This window comes from Meriones unguiculatus, chromosome 12 (assembly GCF_030254825.1).
Source record: "Meriones unguiculatus strain TT.TT164.6M chromosome 12, Bangor_MerUng_6.1, whole genome shotgun sequence".
NCBI classification, from domain to species: Eukaryota; Metazoa; Chordata; class Mammalia; order Rodentia; family Muridae; genus Meriones; species Meriones unguiculatus.
This window is the reverse complement of record NC_083360.1, coordinates 84,538,765-84,551,484: the sequence shown is the minus strand read 5'-3', so window position 1 is coordinate 84,551,484 and position 12,720 is coordinate 84,538,765. Positions and strand designations below refer to the sequence as shown.

The following is a 12,720-nucleotide window of genomic DNA, read 5'->3' as shown; positions in this document are numbered from 1 at the left end:
ACTGTATATTAATGTAACACAACAGAAAAGGCTCTGCTGGATTACGATATACTTAAATTTTGTAAAAGAATTCAAATATCTTCCCTACAAGAAAAAACTAACTGTAGATAATAGATACAATAATTAGATTCATTATGGTAATCATGTCACAAGGTACACTTATATTAAATTACAATATTGTGGAATTCAAAAAAAAAAAAACAACTCAGGAGGAGCTATTTAGAGCAGCTGTGAAATCTCACACTCTTTAATACCAGAGCAAACCTCCTTGTTTGCCTGGAATAGTTCTGAAGTAACGCCTTTCAAAAGCAAAACTAGGATTCCTAAGAGTCCCTTCCAGATCTAAGACCAAGAACCACTTCTACACCCACATCTGACAATAACAGCAAGAATAAAACAGCTTCCTCTGCAAGGCAATACTTTTACTTAATTGGGGGACATTACAAAGGCTTTCTATGTAGTCCAAGTGTTTTATGGGCTATCTGGGTTTCTCTAAATGGAATCCTCTTGCTCTTATTGAAACGCAAATTGTACTTTTCAAATTTTTAATTTTTAAAGCAAATTCTAATTATACAAGGGCCCCAAATTACCAAACTGATTCTAGCTACATGACCTTGGAAAGTCACTTCTTGTAAACCGAAAGCCTGAAAGATCATTAGTATGTACACTCTATGTTCTGTTGGCCACTCTACCCTCTGCCAATGGGACAGGGCAGGCATGAAGTGTTTACTGGCAGAATCACTGCTCTCCCAACATACATATATATCAAATAAAAACAACCATTTTTATCATTTTTTTTCTGCCACAATTTTTTTTATCTGCATGCTAAGGACAGAACCCAGGGTTTCATGTACGCTAAACATATTCTACCACTAAGCTGCATCCTCAGCCTCAAGAACTAATTGATCATTTAAAAAAAAAAAAAAAAAGAAAGAAATTTAAGGACCCTGAAAAAAAGATTTCCAAAGCAGAAATGTATGTATTTTAAGATAAGGGACTCTGTTTTTAGAAATAGGGGTAGCTCATATATAGCTGGCAACCATCACTGTTTTTCACTCTTGTTCTCCCCCACCCACCCACCCATTACTGCACCCTGTTTCTTTTTCCTAGAGAAGCACCTGGTTCTATTGGCTCCCTCTGTTGGGACAACTTCCCTCTGGGGCCTACATCTGTAAAACAAGGAAACGGAACTAATTATTAACTTCTAAAGCCTTGCTTTAAAAAAGAGAGAGAGAATATGATCCTCCTTTTAGTCTACCCATTAATGCAGTCCTGATGCCTTGGTCCAGTGCTTACCTCTCCTAGAATCAAGGAATAGCCTCACAACTCACCTCTTTCCAATCTCTATACTTTTCCTTGTTAGATATGTTGGACGAATATTTCAATCCTAAAACTATTAGCTGGACACAGCAAAAAGCTTTTGATGCCAGGACCTGAACTGTAATATAGGCTCTGCTACTAATTTCATGCCTAACATGGTGATGTAGTAACTATTTTAGCCAGGATTAATAAAATGTAACCTAACCCCAGAGCCTGACAAATCTTCAGAAGCCCCAGTTTCCCACTGTGTGCCAAGGGTGCACAGCGGCACGGGTGGCCTGAGTGATGATTTTTAAAACTGTGTTAAATATTCTTACCACACTCCTGGTGCTATCAGAAGTTGGCCTGCACTCTGCCCATATACTATATGAATAAGGCAACCCTACTAAGCCCTTGAATTCTTACAAGCAATGGTACAGCCTCCCATACCCCCAAACCATGTGTCAGGGGAAAGGAGGATTAGACTTTCTTTAAAAAGACACAGTCTCTGGATTTTTCCAGAAAGCAAATTTCTCAAGTCTGCTGTTCGATTCCAAGAAGCCACTACAGATTCCTCTACCTTAAATGTATAAGACATAAGCTAGTGTTAATGTGACACAAGTACTCTAGCTCACTTTGAGTTTCAATTTTAGGTTATTAAAAGCAGAAACAGAAAATAAAAATTTCTCACATGAACACACTGACCTTTGCAGACTCGTATAAACAAGTTCAGAAGAAGTGAGTTTTCTCGATTTCAAAACAGGCCAAAACTGACAAGAACAAGGGGAGGAGTGATGGGAGCTGGTATCTTACGGCGTCACACATAAAAACTGTCACTCTAGCTGAGCACAGTGGCACACGCCTGTGATCTCAGTACTCTGGGAGGCAGAAGCAAGCGATCACTGTGAGTTGGAGGCAAGCCTGGTCTACAGTGAAAGCTACACAGAGGAACCCTGACTCGAAAAAAAAAAATAAGAAGAAGAAGAAAAAAAATTATTGTCACATTAAGGCCAGGCGGTGGTGGTACACACCTTTATTACCAGTACTCAGGAGACAGAAGCTGGCAAATCTCTGAGATATAGGCCAGCCTGGTCTTCCAGGATGGCCAGGGCTATACAGAGAAACTCTGTCTCAAAAAAGCCATCCAAATAGAAGAGAATAATCTTTAAAAATTACACAGAATTTTTAAAAAAACACCCAAAGTAGGACTATGTTCCCTGCCAGTTAAGGACACGGCTGAATAGTGCTAACAGTGGAATTCTAGCTGGAGCTTGTGGGCAAACACCGGACTGAAAAACTGCTGCAAACACAGTTAACAGCTCAGAACACTGCTCAGGAAAAACTTGGGTGCCTTAGAAATTACCCAAAGTAATTTCTCTAAAAACACAAGCCTACTCACCAACTTGAGATCTGTGCCGTTCTGTGACTAGACTAAGCCAAGCTGCTATCCTGGACCCTAAGATGCACTATTTAAAGAAAAGTACAAAATTTTATGCCACGGGCTGCCATTTTTCTGCAAATTAACCATAAGCACGATGGCTTCTGGGTGATTTTTTTTCCCCTTGTTTTGGCAAGCTTGTCATCCTGTCCCGTGTCCTTTGCTCACACTGTAAACCAAAACACTAAAAGGCCTAGTTTTCACTACTTAAAGATCTGAGGTGTGTGATCAAACGCCCTAGACGCCCCTCTCTAGACTCCAGTCCTACTAACTTCTCATCTCTAGTCTATGCCCGGGCCCCTTGTTAGCCTCCCTGAGGCTACACATCCCATTCAGCGATCTAATTCCCTCTTTTGTGACCATACTCCCCTTGCCCCGGCTGGGTCCCGTTCCTGACCTTCTCACTGTCTGGTCCTTCCTTTGCTCCCGTTCCTGCCCAGGCTTCTCACTCATTCTTTTTCTCGGTCCCCTTCCACTACTTGTCATAATACCGGACCTTAGTCAAGCCCATCCCTCCAACCCGGACCTTGAAACAGCCAAACCCGCTCCTCTACCTTTCGTTCACTCCCACCGTTCCTGGTGCGGTCTAGGCCGTTCCTCATTTTGGACCCTGCCCTCTTTCTGACGGTGGGTTTAAAAACCTAAACCCTATTCCTAACCCCACCAGCCCTGCTTGTGTGACCCGCAAAGGCCTCTACCCCGGCTGACCTATCGCACTCTTTCTGACTCTGACCCTGGTATCTAATCCAATCCTTCGCAGAGATCTAGTGTCACAAACACCCTCGTCCACTGGGACTCCGGCTTTGACACCTGATGTCCATGCCCTTCCCATCTCCCAAGCCAGCCGAACGTGGGAATGCTGAACCCTCATGCCCATCTCTCCAGGGACTCCTGCCCACTGCACGGACCCAGCAGGGAGCCCAGGAGACGTCTCCCCTCCACAGCTCAGGTCCGAATACCTAACTCCAGGCGGGTAGACCCTTCTCCCCATCTGACCTCAGTCTAGTGACCCCGATCTCCGAGCAGCGGCGGTGCTCCATTATGTCTGTAACCCCAGTCTCATCACAACCCCCGCCCGAGAGTCCCGCCGCGAGCCGGGCGAGCTGCGTTCCCCGCCCGCGGGATTCGAGCGCGGCGGCCTCTCCCCCTAGGCCAGGGCCGCCCCGCAACTCACCTCCGCGTCCACCACTTCGTGGTAGGCGGGCGGGGGGTCGAAGCCGCCGCCCCCTCCGGTGCTCCCGCCGCGGGAAGGCCCGCCGCCGTCTCCGCCGCCGCCGCCGTCGCCCCGTGGGCCGCCGCCCGGCCCCGGGCTGGGGCCGCCGCTATCCATGGGCTCGTAGCCGCCGTAGTCCAGGCCCGGGCGCTCGTTGGTGAGCAGCGCCACGGCCTCGTTGATGTCGTTCTTGGCCAGGCGCAGGGCCTTGCGGATGGTGGCCGGGTCCGAGAAGCCCATGCACAGCAGCGTGGTCATGTGCTGCTCCTCCTCCGATTCCATGGCTCGGGCCTCGGGGCCGCGCCGGCCGGCGTGCGGCGAAGCTGCGGCTCCCGGGCCTGGCGCGGGGCCGTGCCGCGCTGCCTCGGCGCCGGCCCCGTAGCCCGGCGGGCCCCCGCGCTCCTGCCCCGCGCGCTCCGCGGCCGCCGGGCCAGGGTTTAGGCGCGCGCGTGGGCGCCGCGAGCGGAGCCGGGGCGGTGGGGCGGCTCAGGCGCGGCCGGCCGGCCCAGCCCTGCGCGCCGCCATGTTGGCCTGCTCCTCCTCCTCTCCGCGGGGCCGCGCCTCCGCTCCCGGAAGCGGCCCCGGAGGCGGTCGGCGGGCCGTCGGCGGGCGGCGGCGTGTGTGTGTGTGCGTGCGTGTGTGCGGTTCTCGGGGCGGACGGCCGGGGAGGGGCGCGCGCGGAGCGTGGCTGGGGGCGAGAGGCCGCGGCGGCGGGCGCGCGGAGCGAGCGTGAGAGGCCTCCGCCCGCCCCTTCCCCGGCAACAGGTTCCCTCCGGGACGGGAGGGGCGGGCGCCGAGCGGTTCGCTGGCCGCGGCGGCGCTGAGGTCCCCGGGACGGCGAGCCTCAGTGGCCCGACGCCACTCGTGTCCCATCGCGGGTGGGCGACTCCAGCCGCCCGCCCACCCCCCGGAAACCTGCTCCGTCCTCCTGAAGTGTCCGGGGAAAGTGACCCCCGCGCGCCGCCGAAGACCTCTCGCCGCCCACGGACACGCCTGCCCGGATCCATACGGCGAGCATCCCTTGCACAGCGTGGGCCTCGACCCTCCCACCTCCCCGGGAGACCCCTAGACCTGGAACTCCTACCCCTGACTCAGTCTTCCCGACGACACTGACCACTTGTCTCACCAGACCGGTTAAACTTCACCAGACTTTTCAGCTGAGGGCCGTGGAGAATCTAAAATACACACACACACACACACACACACACACACCCGACCCGATAGAGAAATGCCGGTGCTCTTGTGTGCAAACATCTGAAATTGCGGTCCTTCAGCCACAGACACGTGAAAACGTCCTGGCTGGGCGTCTGCTCCCATCCTGATTCTGTCCGCCAACCCACGTTCCTACAGAAGTCTTTGGCTCAGGGATCTGTCTTCCAGCTTTTGTCTAGCTCTTTGCGTATTTCCACCTCAGCCTTGGGCATTATGGGGTCGTTTGTGCTAGTCCCCTTTCCGCTTTTACCCTATTCAGTTTCCTCTAAATCATGTTTCTGCTAGGTTCTTTCCCAAGATCCTAGGGTTTTGTTTGTTTATTTGTTTTTTCCTTCTCTCACCACATACTTGTCTCCTGTGGCCCTCATCCTGGCTTACTCTTGAACCCGAAATCCACCAACCTTCCTTTCTCACGCTGTTCAAACCATTTCTGACGGGCTCAACAGTCAACCCTCCACATAGCCCAAATCTGAACTTATTGACGGCACTCAGAACTTCTCTGCATTCTCTCTGCCAGTATCTTCTTCCTCGGATCCTGATGGCTTCTTCTTCGTAACTTTACAATGTTTATAAACACCAGTTATTTTTAAAGGCAGGTGATGGGTAGACACCCAAATTAAGGGATAACAAGTCTTGGGTGTCAATGAAGCTTTAAGTATATATAGTAGATAAAGACCAAAGTAGTCAAACTTGAGGTGAGCAACCTGTCAGAGTACACACCAATAGTACCCGGGATCAGAACACCTGCAATCCTGGCACTCAGGAAGCTGAGCCAGGGGCATCGCATCTCCGGTTCAAGAATAACCTGAGCTGCACAGCAAGACCTTGTCACAAAACAATCAAGTGTACTGTTTACCAAGTCAGGCACTGTTGGTGCTGGTGTTGGTGCCATGGGGAACAAAAAGACCTTGATGACAGAAGGTTAAGTGAAAGTCTTCTGTTTTACCCTGTGTTTGCAGAGTTAAGCCGGCAGCGAAATTACTAAAGCAATTAGATGAGCAGAGAAAGTGACAACAACAAAATTGCTTGCCACTAACATTGGAGATAGAACTGAAGAGGTAATGAGACAGCACAGGCCCATTCAGATGGTGCATCAAAAGACTCATCAGCAGTGGCAGGTTTTTACAGAACACGACAGAGGAAGCTGTGCTTCGCTGAGGGGAGGAAGCAGAGAAAAAACAAAGTTTGTGATGAAAACTGGAAAGGAGCCACAAAAACCTAAAAAAAAAAAGAAAGAAAGGCCATTCTTGAATCCCGGAGTGACTGGAAAGCCAGAGTGTCATTTGAGGATGCCAGGCTTTTTTGCATTTTTTTTTAAAGCAAATCTTGTTGAGTAAGCCCGGGTGTGGTACCTCATTCCAGTCATAGCAGCCCTCTGGCTGAGATAGAAGGATTAAGAGTTCAAGGTCGCCCTCAGCTACATTGAAAGTTTGAAGCCATTCTGAGCTACAGGAGACCCAGTCCCCCCCCCCCAAAAAAAAAATCCTGTTAAATTGTATCAGTATAGATGGGTCCTATGAAAATTCATGTTTACATTTACATTTTTATTTTAATTGCAGAAAAATCCAGAAATGTTGAAAAAAAATTTAAGGAATTTAATTACACTGTTTTACACCTGTCTTCTTTAGAAACCTAAAGAAAATGTAGCTAGGACTAGAAGTGAGGTATAATGGACTATCTTAAAGACAACTCATAAGTGACTAATATTAGTTTTACTTGGTCCATTCTAAACTCAGATGAGGACATTTGTGAGATACACAGCTTCTGTCCTTTTGAACGTATTGTCCATAAGGAAATAATCATAAACTATAGTAGACTCTTTGGTGGAGTTGCAGCAGCTAAAGAGTAGATTTCTTATTCCCCAAAGTGAAATTACAAAGACCAAGGCAAGTAGAAAGAAAATCGCACTTTAAGTATAGTGCATAAGGAGAAAAGCCAAGAAAAAAAAAAAAAGTAGAGAAAGGGAAAGTTGCAGCTGATAGAAATAGCCTGAGGTGGGTGAGATAAGGCAACTTGGAGGAATTGAACGCTGGGGAACGGTGAGTGAAGTTCAGACTTCTACAGACTCGAGAACGAGGAAGGAAGCTACAAAAATGCACAGCCACTAGATCCTAGAAGGCCTTATAAGCTGTGACCAGGAGTTTGAATTGTATTCTGACAGGATAGGAATACATTGAAACCTGTATGTCGAGAAGTGTTGCTTGTTGGGTTTGGCTACCCTATCAACCTAGGGTAGCCACTTTGAAACAAAGACTTGAGTTTTGTTCTCTTACCTCATACACAGCTTTTAATTTTGTCCCTGTCTCAATGCTGGGAGGTCAAAGGCAGGGCTTCGCACATACCTATTAAGTGCTCTGTACCAAAAGCTCCAGCTGGTCCTGATGGTGTTTCTTTTTAGGACTTTGATGTATCGAAATATGCTTTATCTTTACTGGAGTTTGTAGAGTTCCTTGACTTTGTGGCTTGAGGTCTCAGGAAATTGTTGTTCATTGTTACTGTGTGAACACACAGTCTCATTTTGTAGCCCAGGATAGTCACAGACTGGTGAACCTGCAGCCTCAGTCTCCCAAGTGTCAGCGGAAGCCCACCGCCACATGCCCCTGGATGTTACTTCTTCACATGTTTCTATTTCCCTCTCTCCCTCCCTCTCTCTTTCCCTCCTGAGACTTCAATTACATACACTTTCTACCCTTCTTCACTATCTTCCATTACTCTCTGCCTCAGTCCAGACATTCTTTGATTCTCTGTTCTACTTCACAGCTGTATCTTTTCTGTGAAACTGTTTACAGAGTTCTTTATTTACTTACTGAATATGTAAATCCTTTGCTTGTTTGTCTGTTGAGACTAGTCCTGGACATCCTAGAACTTGCTACATAGACCAGGCTGGCTTTTAACTCACAGAAATCCTCCTGCCTCTGCCTCTTAAGTACTGGGTTTAAATGTGTGCAGTATACAGGCAGTGGCCTTTAATCCCAGTACTTGGGAAGCAGAGGCAGGTGAATCTCTGAGTTTGAGGCTACCCTCAGCTACAGAGTGAGGTCCAGGAGAGCCAGGGCTACACAGAGAAACCCTGTCTCAAAAAAAAAAAAAAAAAAAAAAAAAAAAAAAAAAACGTGTGCAATATATAAGTTCTTAAGTTTCATTTTATTTTTTATGGCTTCTGCATTTATGCTGAAACTATCTTGATATTTAATTCCTTGAGATATCAATCACAGCTGTTTTATAGTCTGTGCCTGATAATGTTCATAGATTGATCTCCCTTCGTTCTCTTCTATTGTCTGATTTTCCTCTTGTCACGTCTCTTATGTCTGTAAGCATAGTGGAGTTTGTGTTTATCTTAAAATGAAGCATTGTATCTTAAGAACCCCAGAGGTGATTTTGTGTGTTTATTTTGCCTCAGGCAGGTAATTGGAAGTAGAGGAGGTTTTTAAAAAAGATTTGTGTTTATTATTATTTTTAATTACGTGGGGGAGGGGCAGGTGGGTGGAATGTGTGCGCACGAGCGCAGGTGCCCCTGGAGACCAGAGGCATCTGATCCTCCCCGAGCTAGGATGTACGTGGCTGTGAGCCTCCTGATGTGGGTGCTGGGAAAGGAAAGGTTTTTTCAGGTCTTTTGAAAGAACATTTCACGCTTTCAACTGCTGGGCCCAATGATAATATGTTTAAAAATCTGGACCAGTTTTAGGTTCTTTTTGGTTCCTAACTGTTTTAATTGCTTATTACTGTATCTCAAACCACCTCAATATTTGTGGCTTAAAACACTGATTTGTTATTTCTTCTAATTCTTTGGGTTGATGGGAAAGTTTTTCCACCTCAGTTGGTGGTGTACCCACATACATACACATAATTTAAAATAATAAGCATAAATCTTTTTTTTTTACCACCTCTACTTCCAGTTACCAGGAAAAGGTAAAGTAAACACACACAATCATCCTTGTGGGTTTTAAGGTAGAATACCCACTTTTAAAACAAACAAATAACTCCACTGGGCTTACAAAAATACATGTGACAACAGGAAAATCAGACGATAGAGACATCTTTGGTGTTGGCTGGGACCACTCAAAAGGTCCATTCAGCTGGGAGCTGGGCTGGAGGATTTTAGTGCTTTCCACATGGTCTCTTCCTTAACATGATGTCATGTCTTGAAGGTCTTATGCCATATCTCTCCCTTATTATTACCTTGACTTAAGTCTGCAGACTGGATCCTAAAATGTAAGCCCCAGTGAGCAAGAGCATAGGAAATCTGTTTTTAAAGAGATTTTTATTATTCTTATTTGTGTGTGTCTGTGTGAATGAATGCCATGTTAGTGTGGGTACCAGAGGAAGCTGGAAGAGGGTGTCAGGTCCCTCAGAGCTGGGGTACTTGGTTATTAGCTGGGTTGGTGCTAAAAACCATACTTGGGTCATCTGGAAGAACAGCAAGCACGCTTAACACTGAACTCTCTCCAGCCCCTCGAATCTCTCTTTATGTGATCTTTATTGACACACAATTTATTGATAAAACAGATCACCTGACCACACTCAGAGCGACATCGAGGAAGACTTTCCAAAGGTATAAATACCGGAAGGCCTGGTTCATTGTGGGCGACTACCAATGTAACATATTACTATATTCAATGAAATTTTAGAGTGTTCTCTATAGTGGCCCTTGATCTCCAATTTGTCATCTTAGCCCAGTAAGACCATCCAGTATTCTCTGAGTTGTAGATTGAGAGTCAACAAATACATCAAAGCAAATGATTGACAGGCTCCTCCCATCTGCCTTCTTTCTCTCTGGGATTTGGTCCTTCAAGCTCTTGGAAACTTCACAGACTTTTCAAACAGCTCTTGCATTCTGCCCAAGCTTTCTAGTTGTCTTCAGCAGATGGTTTTAGCTTAAATGAGCAGGCCTGCCACTGCCAGAAGCAGAAATCCTATAGAGGAGAAAAGATGAGAAAGAACTTCAGAGTAGAGGTTAAAAGCAGTAAGACAGCCTAGTGAGATGACTCGGTGAATAAAGGTGATTGTTACCCAAACTGATGACCCAAGTTTCATCCCCAGAGCCCACGTGGTGGAAGGAGACAGTTGACTTTTGAAGGTGTCTTCTGGTTTTCACACATGGTGCCATTCACGTACCCACACTTATGTTGGCAGGTATTTTAAAATCTATTTAATTGGGGTTCTTATACCTCCTTTACCTACTTTCCAAGCTTTACCCACCCTAATCCCTTCAAACACCCCACCACCAGATAGGAGCTACAGAAGGTTAGAGTGGAAAGGGGGCATAGGTCTCTTTAGACTACTTCCTGCTGTTTAGGGACATAGTTCCTTGGGGCAAGTCGTCTTTGTAGTCAGGGTTTCCAGCAGTCCAGCAAACTAGCAAACCTGCAAATGTAACGGCAAATGCAGCAGCAGGATGTACCAGCAGCAGCAGTGGGCAGCAGTCTCCTTCATCCTGGGGGCGCCCCAGTCCCTCTGGGCTCTGGCAGTTACACCCTCTCAGAGTCCCCAGCATTAAACTATCCACAGCTGGCAAAGATAATACCTTTCTCAGAAGCCGCACGAGGCAAATAGTCTGCTGCCGTGGACAATCTAAAGCAGCCTCATATCCCACACCTGGGATTAAAACAAAAAGATGTTTACATAACAGAACTGAGTTTTTAAATAAACTGAAACTCTCACACATACACGCAAACACTAAAATGATTTTTTTTTTTTTAATAAAAGCAGGAGTGGAGGGGACACACAGGGTAGGCTCCTAATAGAAGAGACTTTCCAAGACTAGCAAGAAGCTCCTGTGGAGGAGGAGTGGAAGAGGAAGAGCCGTTTCTACAGCTACATGGTGTCCAGGAAATAGAGTTCAAAGAAAGACAACTGTCCGGGCCCTAGGACCTCTGTTTACCCTCAAGTTCCCCAATCTCTAGAAAGACACGGAAGCAACAGAACCACCTCCTCTAGAAGAACCCCAGCCTTTGCAGCTTCTGGACATCCTCTGATCCTTTTAGTGCTAACCAAGGACCAGAGGGCTATTCTGTAATGCTGCTGCAGAAGTCTCCAAAACCAGAATAATAACTGTGGTGTTAAGAAAGGGAGCACAGGTTATGACTAGAATCCAGTGATAGGATACTTTGGAAAATAGGTTTTCAGAAGAGTTTGTTTTAGAATTATCTTAGTCACTGTTCTATTGCTGTGAAGAAACACCATGATGAAGGCAACTCTTTTGATATAAAGCATTTAATTGGGGGCTTGCTCTTAGTTGCAGAGGTTGCACTACATTATCATCATGGTGAAGAACATGATGCATGAAGGCAGGCACTGGAGCAGTAGTTGAGAACTACATTCTGGTCTGTAGGTGAAGGAAAAGAGAGCCTGTGCTTGGCATAGGCTTTTGAAACCTCAAATCCTATCCCCACTGACACACTTCCTTCAACAAGGCCACAACTCCTAATCCTTCTAATCCTTTCAAATAGTGCCACTCCCTGGTGACAAAACATGAGCTATGGGGACCATTATTAGTTAAACTACCACAAGAAAAAAAAAATAGGGGTTAGGAGAGTTGTCTCTGGCTGCTCTTCCAAAGGACCCAGGCTCAATTCCCAACACTAGCATGGCAGCTCATATCTGTCTGTGACTCCAGTTCCAGAAGATCTGACACCATCACACACTAACATACAAGCAGGCAGAACACCAATGTACATACAATAAAAATAAATAACCCATTTTTTAAAAAAAGAAAATCTATAGTTCTAAAAAAACAAAAAGGAGAAATACTCATTGTAACAGAGTTTGGTCAGTTCAGATCCATGCCACTATATGTGTTAGAAAAGATAAAACAGCAACCAGGAAGCTGATACCTTTGACTCGCACTCTAGTCTTGTATTGATTGGGCAAGGTTATAGCTGTAGTAAAATGTAGTTCCCATGCCACCTGGTTTTAAGCATATTTACAGACATAGGCAACTATTACTGTAATTTAGAACACTTTTATTATTGGTTTTTCCTTTGCCTTCATGCTTGCATATATTAGAGGTCACTTAAGAGGGAGAACTATAAAGTGTTACTTTAAAAAAAAATGACTGAATGCTTCTGTCAATTCTGGGCCCTAGAAGCCCACATTTTAAGTCTTTGGATGTTGTAGGTAAGCCTGTAATTTCAAAATAGCTTTTTTTAAAAAAAATATTTATTTTCATTTTTTTTTAAATGTACATTGGTATTTTGCCTGCATCTATATCTGTGTGAGGGTGTCAGATTGTGGAATGATAGACAGTTGTGAGCTGCCCCGCGGGTGCTGGGAATCGAACCCAGGTCCATCTAAATGAAGAGCAGTCAGTGCTCTTAACTGCTGAGCCATTTCTCCAGCCCCCTCAAAATAGCTTTTTAAAGCAAAATTTGAACCAACTCTTTCAGGTGCCATTTGATTAAGCCTGTGTAGAATCAAGTTGAAAAACAACCACTGAGTAACAGTTTACATGGTGTTTGTAGGCACTATTTTTGGTTTAATTTATTTGGACTACTTCATCTGCCACCCTATTCCATGCTAATCCTTTCTACCACCCCAGCGCCAGGTAGGAGAGACAGAA

General features: G+C 45.9%; 1 protein-coding gene across 1 annotated transcript in view; it reads right to left on the bottom strand.

Annotated features, from left to right (window-relative positions):
• Window positions 1–4,351, bottom strand: part of Usp24 (ubiquitin specific peptidase 24) — a 135,106-nt gene extending 130,755 nt beyond the window's left edge. Inside the window, exon 1 of the mRNA XM_021635276.2 lies at window positions 3,912–4,351. Coding sequence (XP_021490951.1) covers window positions 3,912–4,232 — 321 coding nt within the window. The 5' untranslated portion in view covers window positions 4,233–4,351. The remainder of the gene's footprint in view (window positions 1–3,911) is intronic.
• Window positions 4,352–12,720: the final 8,369 nt, after the last annotated feature.